The following is a 14,815-nucleotide window of genomic DNA, read 5'->3' as shown; positions in this document are numbered from 1 at the left end:
CAGAGCGGGCGGGTGCCGAGAATGGGTCGTAGGGATTTGGGAGAATAGGCGCGTTTTGAGTAGCTATCAGGTGAGAATCTGATGCCTGCGACAATGCGCTGTAATGGTGTGAACTTGGATGTGAATTATCGCTCAGTAAGGGAGCGGCGCTTGAAATTGCTGAGGGAAGAGGAATGCGAGATATCAGGTGAATTAGGAGATACAGTATCCAGTTGAGGCGGACGTGGAAGATCTCTCTCTAGAGATGTAGCAGAGTCGGGGGGACGGTATTGACTCACTTCTGAGGACAGAAGGGTAGGTCCATAATTGACACTCTCCCGAGCCCTACGAGATCGCTTCCTCAAGTAACACACTAGCATTGCGCAGAATATTAAGAGAAACACTGGAAACACTGAGTCAATATTTGTGAGAAAGGCTCTGATAATGCCAGCTCACTTATCCCAAATGCTAGACCAGTTCGTGCTCCAGTACTAAGTCCTTGACTAGTAGTCGAAGACCCATTATTCTGGGATGAGTTGGAGGAACTGGTATAACTCGAGCTGAGGCTGGTTAGCGTGCCCGAGGTAGGAGTTTTGGAGCTCGAGCTTGACTGAGATGTAGATGTAGATGTAGAGGTCGTACTGGTAGAAGTCGTCCTGCTAGTGGATGGACCATCATCATCACTATCACCGTCGTCACCACTATCCCCGTCATCGCGAGGAGACATAGATCTAATCCCATAATGAGAAAAAATCTGCTGCTTGTGTCACATGAACTTACACCGGTCCTTGCAGGTATACAGCGCCGCCTGCAACCTCAAAAGACTGCAAAGCGAGAACAAAGGTCAAGGCTGGAAGCGAGCGATGCATGCTTACAGTCAGGTTTTCTGTGACACTCTGCCAGGGCAAGGAAAGGGTGAGGAGCAACGAACGTGGTAAAAAAGAATGTTAGAAAAGGGTACCGAGTAAGTACTGCGGATAGCATTAGCGTGTAATGAAGCCAGAAGCCTGGTCGGGCCGTTCAAACACCACTCCATGATGATGGTCACACCAGATGAACTTCGAACAGGCAGTGCCGGCAAGCGGTCCGGGTGGGGATCAGAAGAACACGAAATCTAATATTAGTACGACGCGATTAGAGTCACATGACTTACGCGTCGCGTTGAAACAATGAGTGATCAGCGGAGCTTGAAATTTGGAACCCGCTATAATGCGAATTGTCCACAGTAGGGTCAAAACCTGAACTTGTTCATTCACCAGTCTCTTGTCAACGTCCATCTTAGCACTTGGGCGACAGTTAGTCAACGTCACTAATCACACAAGCCGTGTTACTTTCAATCTTCAATCATGCAAACACGGTCATCTGGTTCAGTCCTTGGCAAGCGTGCTCATCATGTCGACCAAAAGGCTATCTCATCAGCATCTACAAGTGACATTGCAATGCTATCGCAGCATATGCTTACCCCAGAACAGAGCCCTAAATCCAAACGCGCCCGTATCTCGCTCTCCGGCGTTGCAGGAGATTCAAACAGGAAAACGTACCTCCATTCCGTACTGAGTCGTGGAATGACGTAACAATCGACACACCACGTTCCATTCGTACATTAGCGATATCTACTCCCCCACCAACACCCCCAGTCTTACTACTTCCTGTGTATACCCGTGCCCGTGGACTACTTCGTTCGACCAGCACAGATGTATCTCCTATAGCTGGCCGAGAGGATGAACGACAGTGCGTTCTAAAATTCATCACCTCGTCGTGGTGTGATAGTGCACACACATCTCTGTACATCTCCGGTACACCTGGAACAGGAAAGACTGCGCTTGTTAACTCGGTCCTGCGTTCGTTCCAGGAGTCCGAAGGGACGTCGGACCTGAGAGTCGTTTCTATCAATTGCATGGCCTTGAATGGGCTGGATGCACTTTGGGATCGTCTTTACGAAGAATTGTATTGCACAGGGGCTTCCAAGAATCCTGCAAAACCTGGCAAAGCCAAGGGCAAGCAGACGGTCGAGGAAAGCACTCTCGAGTTTAAATCATAGGTGGTATGTACTGGCACCACTGCTCATTTCGCCATCTGATCTCGGTACCAGCATTGTTGTGCTTGACGAGCTCGACCACATTGCATCTTCAAATCAATCACTGTCGTCAATTTTCTCTATGTCTCAAAAACATTCGTCCACCCTCCGCATCATCGGAATTGCAAACACACATACCCTTACATCGTCATTGGCGCAGTTGTCTACTCATGAAGCTTCCAGCGCCCTGACCCTTCACTTCGGCGCATACTCTTCCCAGCAACTTATCCACGTGCTCCAAGCACGTCTCTCGCCTCTCTACGATAATCTGGAATACCCAGAAGCAACAGAACAAGCCAAAAAGTTCCTCCCTCCTTCAACATTAGCTCTCCTCACGAAGAAAATTGCCTCGCAAACTGGCGACGTTCGAGCCTTATTTGAGGTACTTCGAGGGGCAATAGATCTGGCTGTCGCGGGTTCGAAGGTCCCAGATACAGATGCAAATCCTCTCACAACTCCACCTCTCATCGTTAAGCCAAATCACATCCTTGCAGCCCTTAAAGCGTATCTACCTTCCACTAGTGGTGGCCGCTCCTCCTTTTCCTCAACACCATCCCCTACCAGCAATGAGATCGTGTCCAAGGTCCGTAATCTCGGCCTGCAAGTCAGACTGGCTCTCCTATGCATACTTCTTGCATCAAAGCGGATGGAGGCCACTTTGTCTTTTTCTACATCCACCACCTCAACGCCTACCAAGTCCCCTGTGAAGCGCGCAGGCTCTGTCGTTTCTCAAAGAACTGCTGGGCTTGACGTTGCACAGCTGCATGCATACTACTCAACTGTGCTCACACGTGCAGATAACGACATCTTCACCCCAGTTTCCAGAAGCGAGTTTTCAGACCTGATAGGAATGCTAGAAACCATAGGACTCGTGGTGTCAAGGTCTGCCCGCGTGACAGCTGCCTCTCCGTCAAAGACTGGACGTCGTGCGCTCGGTCGAGCTGTATCATTCGGTGGAGTAGTGAAGGGAGCAACAACAGGGCAAAATGTAAAACTTGCGGAGACCATTCGCGCAGATGAAGTCCTGCGTGGCCTGGGTGTGACTGACGACTCTGCTGCCAGTGATGTACGTGAAGAGGAAGTCAGGGCTATATGGGCTAGGGAATGTGGCCGGATTGCACGAGAGTCGAAAGCGAAGTCAGCGTCAGGTATGGGTGGTGACAAGCCGTTCGATGAAGCATTTGAAGATTAGATCGGCGAGTAAACACCTACCTCAAAGCAAATTATCTTCGTTGCCCCAGTGTTACTATGTAGCCATTCAGCGCTCTAACCTTTGCGCTATTTATTTCTTATGACTAGTGTTTTTTTTATGGTTATGTTTTATACGATACAGGAATTCATACTACACATCTCATAACATTAGGTAATCACTGCATACTTCATTAGACCGCAATCATTTTACGAGTTCAAGTTCTTCCACCATTCGTTGATGTCCAGGCGTAATGTGAGGTGGCGTAACGCCTCCACCCCACCAGGGGCGTGGCAAACATCGCTTTGTGCCTGTAATGCAAGCAAGAGTTCCTGACGTTGCGATGATTTCAAATCCTTCTCCAACAGGACCTCTAGGACTTTGATCTTGCAACCGAAGGATTCGGAATCAGCCTATTAGCAACATAAATGTAATACATACCATAGTCGACATTTTATTGCGAAATGCAGCAAAGAGTGCATCAAGAGTTAATGACGCTTGGTACTCTTGCAACTGCCCGTCGTTGAGGTCACCGATCATAACGCAGAGTTCTAGGATAAGTTCTAGGATCCCACGAAGAAGGTCACCAGCTGCTTGTTGGGCTGAGCGCATCAAACAAGCACTGAGGATGTCGTTCAAGACAGCGGAGTGAGCGTCGGCGAGCGAAAAGACATCAGTAAACTCGGAGCTTGTTCCCAAACGACATGCAGTGACTCGAGCCAGGAATGCGTCGAAGTTGCCCCCGATTGCCACATCAGATATATACGTGGAGAGGGCATTTACGAATGAATGCGCCACGAAGCGGAAATGAGTGAGGAGTTTCCTAGATTGGTTGAAGGTCGGAAAAAGTACATTCTGATGTGTCATGCGAAAAGCCGCTCGAATGGCAGATTCCACTACACAGTTTCGTTGAACGTATGTGCAAGTACAAGACAATCATGGCTCACCTCTGATCACACGTAAAAGGAACGAGAAGATCCTTTGGTATTTGGATGTAGTCCCTGGTGTGATAATAACATCCAAAGGATGAGGAACTTTGTAGTCAAGATACAGAAAGTCTAATGCCCTGGTCAAGAAATTCATGAACACGTTCCCTCTGCAGCAAAAACGATGCTACATACTCGATGTCTAAGTGCACATGATGAGTTAGTGTGTACATATAATGCATAAGGAAAACATAGCTTACAAAGTGGGTTGAGCCATCGTTCACGTCCCGTATCGCTGGAGAGGTCTCTGATGGCGAACCCAAGACGAACTTCAGCTTCTTGTGCTATGCGCCTCGATCCAAGTTCATGCTCCTTGCTATCATCGGGGCCAAATGAACACGTGTCCTGAGAGTCCACGATGACTGTTCTCAAGAAAAAGCTAAGGTCGGCACCCCCAGGAGGCCATGTCCCTCGCTCTGTCAAGAACGGAGCTAAGCCGACAGCCCAACGACTGGTGCCATGTTGAGCCACACCAGCGGCAGATCTGCTCCTCTGCCGGGACAGTGCAAATAATTTTCCGCCTCCAGCAACAACCTCGCGGTCATCGGTGTCAGAGAACAAAGCAGCTGTAAGTCGTGATTTGAATAATGGAGAGGTCAGGAGCATATGTGAACGAAGCAGAACCAGATGGTCATGTACGTAGAGGAACGAGTTCTGGTCCAGAAATATCGATAACAGTGCATTAGAAAGGGAGGCGGCGTGTGAGATGAGCGGAGAAAAAACTAGGCTAGTCAGGAGACTCAGGCTCGGGGTGATTGAAGGAAGGACGGGTGGAAAGGACAAGATGAAGCTTTCCAATGCAGCGTGCATCGAGTGCTCATTAAATGTATCATCTCCGTTTGAGCCAGGCTCCAGGTCGAAAACCCGAAAACCGACGAGGTCGGGCTGGTAGTCGCATCCATGGAGATTAGCATCAGCCGAAGATAGATCAGGGGAACTGTGAGAGCTGATAGTTGGCGCCACATCACCGGCCTCGTCAAAAGACCCCGTTCTCCATAAGTATTCAATGTCTCTGGTTGACCAGACCCAAGTAATGAACGGCCGTTGCACCGGGGGATTTAGTATAGGATGACCGGGTTTTGCGGCAGCGAGCAATTTGAGAGATTTTTGAGCGGCTGGCAATGCATCCACCAAATCGCGTGGTATAAACGACGGCAATTCATCATCTTCAGCAAAGAGAACTCCATCATCCTCGGGCGACGCCTGATCGAAGTCTTCGAGGTCCAAAGGACCAATTGCAGTCCGCTGAGGCTGCTGACTTGTTGCTGCCAGTTGGTTATTGCTGTCAGCGTAGGCAACTGAGCGACACAATGCCTGCAAGTAGTTTTTTGAGGTCATTGTGAGGAGATAAGCAAACACAGCAATCAAAGTCCGGGAAGACAATTTACGAAAATGGGTATCGAGATATTTGTATATTCGAGAAAGTAAAGCCACTGGTTTCATCGTGAATCGCGGATATCGCGAGGGAGACAGTCCAAGGCCCTGAAAGAGTATGTCAGAAGTAAACGAGAAAACGCCAGCGGACGTACCCTTTGGCAAAGTGACGCTAGAGAGACGACAATTTCTTCAAAACCCTCATAATATAACCATGTTCCAGATAGGGTCTTTGAAGAGACAGGGATGCAGAAGTTAGATAGGGGCCCACGAGAAAGCTGGTTACGTAGATAGACGAGCACCACAGAGAGCGCATGAGAGAAAGCATGGACCGTTTCGCTTTCCTCTTTGCGTCTGGGTTCTCATTTAGACGCGTGATTCATGGATGGGAATCATGGAGCCTACCGTGTTCGTAAAACACTGAGGAATACCTCCAAGCGTCGCATCAAAGTACCAATGTCTAAAAATCGCTTTAGGAGACTGAGTCACATCACATTAGTAGATATACATATTGAACTGAAGTTACTTGCTCACCTACTGCTCATCGTCTCATCCTTACCACTGATAATCAGCTTGTTTAGCATATTTTCTGCGCCTCCGGATGATAAGAACGTCTCCGAAACTGGATCCCACGTATGCAGAAAAGACGAGGTTCCGAGAACTGTCATTCTCAACGAATCGAGCAGCTCAAGTTCATTCACACAGACTACATTTACTCGCAGGCCAAACGGAAAAGGTTGCGTGCTAAACGTTTCGTTTGTTATGCCATTAACATTGCAAAAAAATGGAATGGATCTGACTGGTATTGTGCTGAAGCTGATACATCGGAGGACTGTTCAGTCAAGAAAGGAGTGTTGTATGAACGGTCAGGGAATGATTGGCGAAGAACATCCCAAGAGACAACTTGATCCTAAATTTTATTATTGAATCTTTCATACCACGACACAGGAGGTTCTCACTGAACGATGATCACCACTGGTGACTGAATTTGCCCATAGCACCTCTGGTGACAACGAGGGAAGTGCAGGAATATCTCGAGCGCGAGCAATATCTCTTGAGTCAAAATCACGCGTATGGCATTTTTCTAGAGTTGTAGCATTCTCCCTATCAATTGCATGCACAATGGGGTCTTGAGGTTTGTCGACCATTCGAGGGACGAAGAACTGAGATGTTATGTGTGGTAGGATGCCCAGTGCCAAATCCATGTCACGTTCGTGCTGATTCCAGGCATCACTAAACAGTGACATTCCAAAATACGCGAAGACTATCGGTTGTCAGATGATAGTTAGTACTACTTCACCGACTGTTGTTTGGTGTTAATTGGCAAAATCCTTCGCTTCCTAACACAACCAAACATGAACATGGACTTTTGTACTAAGTAGATGCATCGTCGCGTCCACAAATTCCACAGACCGGTGAGACATGATTCAATAATATTCAAAACGGGATGTAGCTCCTTGGATGCCTGGTTTGTTTGGTTAATGAACCATTGTTCATGCTTGCACCACCTGAGGAACAGTCCACCGTTTCCATGACAAGCAATGCATCGAGGTCCCCGGTTTATAAAGTCTTGAAATCTTGATGCTGCAAGTAACCACCCGTCGATTTCGTCCGTGATACATAACTCTCTACATACGCCACTGAAACCAGTCATGCCTTCCACTCGTCTTGAATCCGTCTCGAACAAGGAGAACATTAACCCAACAGGATGTCAAGAAAAGCGGTCCTACAAGAAGGCACTCCCGTTCGTGGTGATGCCCCTATCCGCAAAAGTGAAGGAGAGCCAGTGTACATGTACTCTGCGGATTAGTCCTCAACATACTGTTTGTGATCAAGATTCTCTGGGTAGCCTGGACATCTTCGTGGCATTGGATGATTCTCTATTCTCACAAAGCGCTGATAGGCGCGCCAAGGAATTGACGGAAAGCCCGTTGGCTGAAGTGACAGATGCATTTACCTGTGTGTACTCCTGATTTTCATTGCGTCGTGTCATGGCCTTCACGATGCTCATTCGAGTCTCCCACGCAGGATGATACCTACGCGACATTGTCTTTTGGTAGGAAGTAAAATCGTACGCGGTCATGTGATTGTCACGTGCCACCCAATTATGCCTTCAAATTTAATCATTCAATGTACTGTCCAACAAAGTATGTATTGTCGTTGGTGGCTCGTCTGGTGTCTGGCCTTTCTCCAAGTGTTTGGATTGGCAGAACCACACCGGGTGTTTCCCTATACTAGTCATTTCGGGAGTTTGCAACGTTAATTGAAGGGACTGAAGTAAAAATCAGATGTTGAATCATTGGGTAATAAGACGATGAATCGATGTATCATCGCACGCACGCGTTGTTTATTTGTGGTCACACCGGAAGTAATTGCTGAGTCGCGTCTTACCATCGAGTTGGACATTGTTATATTATCTTTTCCCACCGTATCCTCATCCTGCCTCTTGTTCATCATATCACCTGCGTGACGTGGTCCTATTTGTCTCAGCCTTAACTGGCTCCCAGTCATGCCTACAACCAACCGCCGTCCACTAAGTACACGAACTCTGCCACTTCAAGTTCCTCCTACCATGTCTCCCTTCAAACAAGGAATCCGTTCAGCCTCCCTCTTGCTCAAACGTCCTCGATCACCGGACCCTACAGCAGATGAATCCGTCAAGCGGGTGAGACATGCTCCAACAGAAGTCATCCACGGCGAGGACCGCAAGGATAAGGAACGAAGGCGCGTAGAAAGGGAGGCTCAGAAGGCCGAGTTTCGTATCAAGTACACTCGTGCATTTCCTGCATGGGTCTTCTATTTCGACTTAGATTTGTCGGATCCTGAGAGTGCTGCCTTGCGAGATTCATTAGTAGCCCGGGTGGTGCACCTCAAATCAGTATGGCCAATTCTCCGTGATCATTGCGCAAACGTCTGACACTCCGTCAACCTGCTTCTAGCAAGTAGATGACTTTTTCTCAAACGAGATCACACATCTTATCACTAATCAACCTATCACTCCGATCGACCCTACTGCAAACAAGGAGAATCGATTACAAGGCTTTTCCGCACGAGCGAGCTCACTGAAAAGCCCAATCAAGCTCCGTGGACGGTGCACCGAGTTATTCCATTATTATAGACCATGCTGACATCCTCAATTTACAGTACCACCGAGGATGCCACCTCGCAGAGCTTCAACCTTGTGGAGAAGGCAAAGGCCTTCAACATGAAGATTTGGAGTCCGGCAAAACTTGACAACATTCTGGAACGATGTGATGTTCCAGCCTTTGCATTCTCCCCTTCGAAACCTATTGCACAAGCCACTTCTCTTGCCCCTGCTTCCAACAAACGATCACTATCTAGCTTACTTCAAACCGAACGTCTTCATGGTACCACCACAGAACGTGACCCCACTCAAAAGCGACATGATTATCGATATTTCTCAAAACACAGTTATTTTGTGCTTATAGAAGACGTGCGACAGGAGTTAGCGACGATCCATGCTCTAGAATATCCCGTACAACGGGGGCACGACGGGAAAGAGCAACCCTCGTATCCGGTCCTGTACTGTGACCCAAGGTCTCGGGGCCTTTTATAAAATTTGATGAAAGGGAGCGGAGGCGTTGGGACCGGGCACAAAAGGCGGAGAGGGAGAACGAGAACGAACGCGCGGAGAAGGTGGCTAAGGCTCTGAAGCGCAAAAGGCAGGCGGAGGTGCAGATGCTCTCGGGCAAAGCTGGCGACCTCCGCCGCTCAGTGTCGATGAATAATTTACATCGCCAGGCAACTATTGAAGATTACGTTGACCTGGATGCTGACTACGGAGATGGTGATACAAGAGAGTCAGCGACCGCCTCGGGCTACCTTGCTTCTACGGGTGTTGGTTCATACGTTGCAGCATCTGGCAATAGCGTTTGTATTACATCCACAAGAGGCACAACATCCACCGCAGGGGGTGCTTCTAGGACGCTGGAACTACCTGCTTCTCTTCGGTCCAGGATTCAACAACAAGTCGTGACGTCTCGAAAAGCCCCGAATGCAACCCACACTCTCAGCCGAAAAGCGGGAGGCATGGGCCCACCCCTTACAATTCCAGATCGCCCACTGCTCAGGAAAAGCAGGAGTACAAACACCCTTCGATTGCCAAAGCGCGATGAAGGGAGCAAACCTGGTTACTGTGAGAGTTGTCGCGTAAAGTTCGATGATTTCGACACGGTAGGATCGCGTTTAATCCTGTACACGAGTATCCTAACCCTCAGTCCTTTAGCACACACAGGACCGGAGGCATCGCAAGTTTGCCATGGACGATGCAAACTACTTCCAGCTTGATTCGGTTCTTAATCGCGTTCGACGCCGGACCCGCCAAGAAGCCGAGGAAGAAGAACTCATGTGGTCCGAATGTGGTTATGACAGCGTTCCGCGAAGTTCCGAGGTACCTGAGACGATAGGGTCGTCACAGCCAGATCAAGACGAGTCTATGTGGGACGAGAAAGATGCTGAGGGAGAAGTGGATCTTGATTTGTAAGTGGTATGGATTGATAGTTTTTGGTCCTGTCCAAGATATTTTCGAATTCTTTGCATTTGGCTTTACTTCATTGATTTGTGTCACATCATACACAGCATTTGTAGCATTACTCTAGCATCTTCACTTGTCAATACTCGACAACGAGACGAGCAAAGTATCGAGAAGTCCCGGAGGAACGAAAAAATATCATGGGGTTCTCAATAGATCGTGATGGTCAACAACGCGACAATACCATCTTGAGCAATGCCTGATAGAGGCCCTGATGTCAGACGAGCAACTATTGAGCCGATCAAGCTCACCATGATTAATACCATCAGCGCCAGGTTTGAGGAGACCAGTAATGTTTTGGGCGGTAGTATAGTATTTGATCCCATGATATCTTGTTTCACCAACTGCTGCTGACACCAGCTGGTTGCTAAAACTGGATTAATGACTCGTGCGTCACAAGCAGAGATATTTACCGGCCAATGTTGTACCCATTTGGGATGATATCATGATGCTTTGATGCGGGCTAAGGGTGGCGTTCAGATGTGTAACAAAACCCTGGCGAATCACGCACCTCCTCTCGAGACACGCTGGCACATCAAGTAAGCTACTAATACTTAAGACAATTTAAGGGTACTTACGCTAGGAAGAAAGCGCCGCTGTCCGCCGCAGTGCCGTTCTGTACAAAAATGCTGAACAAATATTATCACCGTCCTAGGTCACCAGTCAATAAATTTACCGAAAATGATTTCCTCCGACGAGGCTCTCAAGACACGTTCCGCCTCCTGCGCTTCCATAGTCCTGGCGAAGCTCAATCGTTTGATTGACCCACCCATTTCCATCTCCCAAGTCGGCGGGCATATAACCGCCTAAGTGAAGGCCGAAACATTCTTCAGAACTATCATGAGCAAATAAGTAAGACGCAGTTCGCAATTATTTCCATGCTTACAACCCAATAGCACGGGCAAAATTGATAGCTCCGTCAAGTGTGAGGACAGCGGGGGAGCTAAGACCAGAGATGATGACCTAAATTGTCGGGGTCAGCCAGGTTATACATTAGTAGACTAGGGCGTGACAGTGATGAAAGAAAAGTACATTCATAGGTTCACCGTATCCATCGCCAGCATTGATGAGCATTGAACCCCCTGCGTCAGTCGGGTTGTAATAAGCAACATCACCCCACTTGTTCATCGTAGGTGACGAGACTAGATTGAATATTACCGCTAGATATGGCATCACATAACCAAGTAAGGCATTCATGAGATACATCTTGTTGAAGAATGATGAAGGGTGTCAATTTTTATTAGCATGACACCATCTCATGTATTTTATACGCAGTAGCTCGAAGGTGGGAATAACACTGCAGCACGGCGCTGTCGGGACCCATGAGAAGACAATCGGTACACGGGTATTGATTCATGCAAAAACACGTGCATCCATTTCAATATATCCAAAAATGAGATCTAGCATTTGCCTGTCACATTATCATGAATATACTAGCACACACCCGTTGTGCCTTCGGCACAGGAAGCAAAAAGAGCGCTTCGCGCTCTTTGTTGGCTTCCTGGCCTTCGGCTTCATCCTACTTTGGGTATTTTAATAATTATTTTAGGTCTTGAAATAAACTATATTGTATTCATCAAGTTGAGCATGATATGTTACATTCAGATATATCGAACCCTCCTGTTCTCAGCAGGAGATACTGCGCTACAGTGCTACAAAGCACTTTGTAGCAAATTATGTTCCCCTCATAAGTTCTCTGATTTTCCCATTCTCCTGTTTCCCTGTTCTCTGTGCAGATGAGAAAAGTAAAAGTAAAATTGAATGTGTTGATCCCATCTCACTTGTCCTCCGGTCCTGTCATCCCCCCGTCCTTCTGTCCTCCTCCCGTCCTTCTGTCCTCCTCCCGTCCTTCTGTCCTCCTCCCGTCCTTCTGTCCTCCTCCCGTCCTTCTGTCCTCCTCCCGTCCTTCTGTCCTCCTCCCGTCCTTCTGTCCTCCTCCCGTCCTTCTGTCCTCCTCCCGTCCTTCTGTCCTCCTCCCCGTCCTTCTGTCCTCCTCCCGTCCTTCTGTCCTCCTCCCGTCCTTCTGTCCTCCTCCCGTCCTTCTGTCCTCCTCCCGTCCTTCTGTCCTCCTCCCGTCCTTCTGTCCTCCTCCCGTCCTTCTGTCCTCCTCCCGTCCTTCTGTCCTCCTCCCGTCCTTCTGTCCTCCTCCCGTCCTTCTGTCCTCCTCCCGTCCTTCTGTCCTCCTCCCGTCCTTCTGTCCTCCTCCCGTCCTTCTGTCCTCCTCCCGTCCTTCTGTCCTCCTCCCGTCCTTCTGTCCTCCTCCCGTCCTTCTGTCCTCCTCCCGTCCTTCTGTCCTCCTCCCGTCCTCCTCTTTCCCCCCTTTTCCCATTTTCCTGTTCTCCCATTTTTCCCATTCTTCCATTTTCTGTTTCTCCTGTTTTCTTGTTCTCTGTTCTCTTGTTCTGCAATTTTCCTCATTTTCTCTGTTCTCCCATCTCCCCCATTCTCCCATTCTCATTTCCCATTTCTCAATTGACTTTTCTTCTTTATGTAGTTAAATTTTGTGTGTATATAATTTGAATTTCATAAATAATAAATGTTTTTAAATGCTTGCTGCCCTAACGGGCAGCGGACCCTCGAGATCATGTGACAGCCACACGAGTTTCCAAATTGAGCTTTAAGCAAGGTAAGCGAAACCACATGGCATTTAGCGAATCTAAGCGTATCTAAGCATATCTACGCGGTGCAAGTGGAAACCACGCGAGCGTCCGTCCCTTCCCGCCACCGTTCTCCCTTACTTTATAGATGACGGGTGGTGAGACAGGAGACAGATGAGCGGCAGCTTGGGCAGCCGAGAAGCTGCTGGAGGCCGCTCTGGACTACTAGCCTCCAGTGGGCTGCCGCAGTGCACATACCTGTCAGCTGAAGAAGTTGTATTAGATAGAATGTATATAGAATCAACAAATGAAGATGCTTATGCGTTGAGCCGCAGTGCATGCCAGTATACTAAACTTTGCATGAAAAACTCGACTATAGTCATGCTCCTACCCAGCAGACGTTTTGAGGGTGGGGGTCCCATCTAGTATAGTAGTAGATAATCAAATAGAGCAATTTTTTCTCATCTACCATAATTCAAACACCGAACTTCTCCCTCCACCCTCTCAACGACCGCTGGCGCAAAACACAAGAAAACAAGTAAAGCCACAGGTCCTCCGCACCTGTGGACCAATTCACGCTTGAGCCAATTTGGCAAGTGTATAGAGTTGTCCGCGCTGTTATCAATTCGCTAAGTATGACCATTACACATGCACATGGGTACTTTGTATCCTGCAAACACTCATGGAACTCAATGTCTCTGTCTCAGCCTTTGTAATTTCTCTCTTGGAATCCCCCTATGAATTTTCACAATTTCCTATCAATGACCTGGCTGCTCACTTTACAACAATCTTGGCAACTTCTCTTGCTCACCCAAATCTCAATTCGTTGATTGTCTCGTGGGCGTCCACCTTATGTACTGAGCGGCTCAAACAATCAGTAGTGCAGCTTTCGAAAGAAGAAAATGGATGGCATTTTAGCGCAACCAATGTCCTTGCTGAGCAGCTGGAGGAATTCCAGCTAGAAGATATGGCCAAAGACATCAAGGATATCGCACTGGACTTGTGGCACCTGCTGGATGCCTTGCTCTCAGCCAATCAGAAGTTTGTTGTTCCAATGATGGCACATGACATCGCTGATGAAGATGGAGAACAATATTGGGCAGAGGTTGATGATGTCGAAGAGAGATCTGAGGACTTGGAGGTCCCATTGGATGTACACACCTCTTGTCGGATGACACTCGTGAAAATTGTAGGACCACACTATGTATTTTTTAGACTACAGTATGCTCAATGAAGTTTGTATTTTTGACATCCAAAATGTCAATGTTTTTCTGGAGCTGGTCGCAGATATTGAAACAACATCTTGGTTGTGTTGGAGGACAGCTTGCGTGACTTTGATCTGCCATAGGCATGGTCTCTGCCCAAAGACTTGAAGGGTTTTATTGCATATTTTGCTGACCGAGGGCACCACGTCTGAGATTTGCTAAGGGGGAAGCTTCTTAACAATTACTTAATTGGGTGGTGGACTTCGTAAATCTACTGATGGACCTGTGGCTTTACTTGTTTTCTTGTGTTTTGCGCCAGCGGTCATTGAGAGGGTGGAGGGAGAAGTTCAGTGTTTGAATTATGGTAGATGAGAAAAAATTGCTCTATTTGATTATCTACTACTGTACTAGATGGGACCCTCACCCTTGAAATGTCTGTTGGGTAGGAGCGTGGACTATAGTGCTTCTTGGTTTAGAACCAGGTGGCACCCCGACTAGGACCCCGGAAAACTTCAACCACCAGGCGCCCAACAGTGCCTCACCGCCTCACCGCCTCACCCAACACCTCAAACCAATCTAACTTCCCTAAATCCAACTAATGCTGAATATCCTATCATCACAACACTAGGGCTCGGTGAATAATTCACGGTCGATTTGTAACATTTGTTAGTAACATGGGGCGCTCCAGGGCTGATGTTAACACAGGTTAATAACAATTCCTAACATTTGTGTTACTAACGAGTTAGAAATAGGTTATTAACATTGTTAACAATGAAACACGGTGAACAATTGTGAAAAAGGTCATCTGCGAGTCTAATAATTCCAGTCTGCATCTCCGTCATCAGTCACCATCGTG

General features: G+C 47.9%; 8 protein-coding genes across 8 annotated transcripts; 3 read left to right on the top strand and 5 right to left on the bottom strand.

Annotated features, from left to right (window-relative positions):
- Positions 1–125: 125 nt before the first annotated feature.
- Positions 126–848, bottom strand: EDB93DRAFT_1257313 (uncharacterized protein; the record flags this gene model as incomplete). The annotated part of the gene is made up of 3 exons (XM_041454077.1): positions 126–382; positions 436–710; positions 760–848. The coding sequence occupies 3 exons, from the start codon at positions 846–848 to the stop codon at positions 126–128; spliced, it is 621 nt and encodes a 206-aa protein (XP_041300876.1).
- Positions 849–1,325: 477 nt separating this feature from the next.
- Positions 1,326–3,248, top strand: EDB93DRAFT_1243769 (P-loop containing nucleoside triphosphate hydrolase protein; the record flags this gene model as incomplete). The annotated part of the gene is made up of 3 exons (XM_041452187.1): positions 1,326–1,490; positions 1,511–2,007; positions 2,072–3,248. The coding sequence occupies 3 exons, from the start codon at positions 1,326–1,328 to the stop codon at positions 3,246–3,248; spliced, it is 1,839 nt and encodes a 612-aa protein (XP_041300875.1).
- Positions 3,249–3,351: 103 nt separating this feature from the next.
- On the bottom strand, positions 3,352–6,924 carry EDB93DRAFT_234209 (Spc98 family-domain-containing protein). The gene is made up of 10 exons (XM_041455796.1): positions 6,565–6,924; positions 6,406–6,515; positions 6,140–6,349; positions 6,011–6,085; positions 5,761–5,959; positions 4,432–5,713; positions 4,367–4,373; positions 4,193–4,311; positions 3,687–4,141; positions 3,352–3,631 (listed from the first exon to the last, which is right to left on the bottom strand). Exons 1-10 carry the CDS (start codon positions 6,850–6,852, stop codon positions 3,455–3,457), a joined length of 2,922 nt encoding a protein of 973 aa, XP_041300874.1. The 5' UTR covers positions 6,853–6,924; the 3' UTR covers positions 3,352–3,454.
- Positions 6,925–7,914: 990 nt separating this feature from the next.
- Positions 7,915–10,109, top strand: EDB93DRAFT_1332758 (uncharacterized protein; the record flags this gene model as incomplete). The annotated part of the gene is made up of 5 exons (XM_041455262.1): positions 7,915–8,483; positions 8,545–8,696; positions 8,750–9,136; positions 9,196–9,799; positions 9,852–10,109. Exons 1-5 carry the CDS (start codon positions 8,115–8,117, stop codon positions 10,107–10,109), a joined length of 1,770 nt encoding a protein of 589 aa, XP_041300873.1. The 5' UTR covers positions 7,915–8,114.
- Positions 10,110–10,306: 197 nt separating this feature from the next.
- On the bottom strand, positions 10,307–11,285 carry EDB93DRAFT_1096834 (uncharacterized protein; the record flags this gene model as incomplete). The annotated part of the gene is made up of 8 exons (XM_041446824.1): positions 10,307–10,356; positions 10,409–10,524; positions 10,571–10,620; positions 10,669–10,684; positions 10,736–10,786; positions 10,834–10,992; positions 11,044–11,120; positions 11,190–11,285. 8 exons carry the CDS (start codon positions 11,283–11,285, stop codon positions 10,307–10,309), a joined length of 615 nt encoding a protein of 204 aa, XP_041300872.1.
- A 649-nt stretch (positions 11,286–11,934) lies between these two features.
- On the bottom strand, positions 11,935–12,519 carry EDB93DRAFT_1257307 (uncharacterized protein; the record flags this gene model as incomplete). Its single annotated transcript, XM_041454076.1, has 1 exon — positions 11,935–12,519. The coding sequence occupies one exon, from the start codon at positions 12,517–12,519 to the stop codon at positions 11,935–11,937; it is 585 nt and encodes a 194-aa protein (XP_041300871.1).
- A 902-nt stretch (positions 12,520–13,421) lies between these two features.
- EDB93DRAFT_1057292 (uncharacterized protein) lies at positions 13,422–13,790 on the top strand (the record flags this gene model as incomplete). The annotated part of the gene is made up of 1 exon (XM_041444771.1): positions 13,422–13,790. A coding segment is annotated over one exon (369 nt), but the record flags the coding sequence as incomplete, so codon positions are not given.
- Positions 13,791–13,970: 180 nt separating this feature from the next.
- On the bottom strand, positions 13,971–14,153 carry EDB93DRAFT_1096823 (uncharacterized protein; the record flags this gene model as incomplete). Its single annotated transcript, XM_041446821.1, has 1 exon — positions 13,971–14,153. A coding segment is annotated over one exon (183 nt), but the record flags the coding sequence as incomplete, so codon positions are not given.
- Positions 14,154–14,815: the final 662 nt, after the last annotated feature.

The sequence above is a fragment of the Suillus bovinus genome, assembly GCF_016758785.1.
Source record: "Suillus bovinus strain UH-Sbo-P2 chromosome Unknown EDB93scaffold_169, whole genome shotgun sequence".
Taxonomy (NCBI): domain Eukaryota; kingdom Fungi; phylum Basidiomycota; class Agaricomycetes; order Boletales; family Suillaceae; genus Suillus; species Suillus bovinus.
The sequence above is the reverse complement of the archived record's forward strand: the minus strand, read 5'-3'. Positions and strand labels throughout refer to the sequence as shown.

What these genes read in the sequence shown, in the direction of transcription:
- EDB93DRAFT_234209 (XM_041455796.1), bottom strand. Translation starts at nt 6,852, where the DNA reads ATGTCACTGTTTAGTGATGCCTGGAATCAGCACGAACGTGACATGGAT. An exon ending in TCAGCTTCAGCACAATACCA is followed by an intron (nt 6,350 to 6,405) that starts GTCAGATCCATT and finishes CGAAACGTTTAG; the next exon opens with CACGCAACCTTTTCCGTTTG. An exon ending in TAGCGTCACTTTGCCAAAGG is followed by an intron (nt 5,714 to 5,760) that starts GTACGTCCGCTG and finishes ATACTCTTTCAG; the next exon opens with GGCCTTGGACTGTCTCCCTC.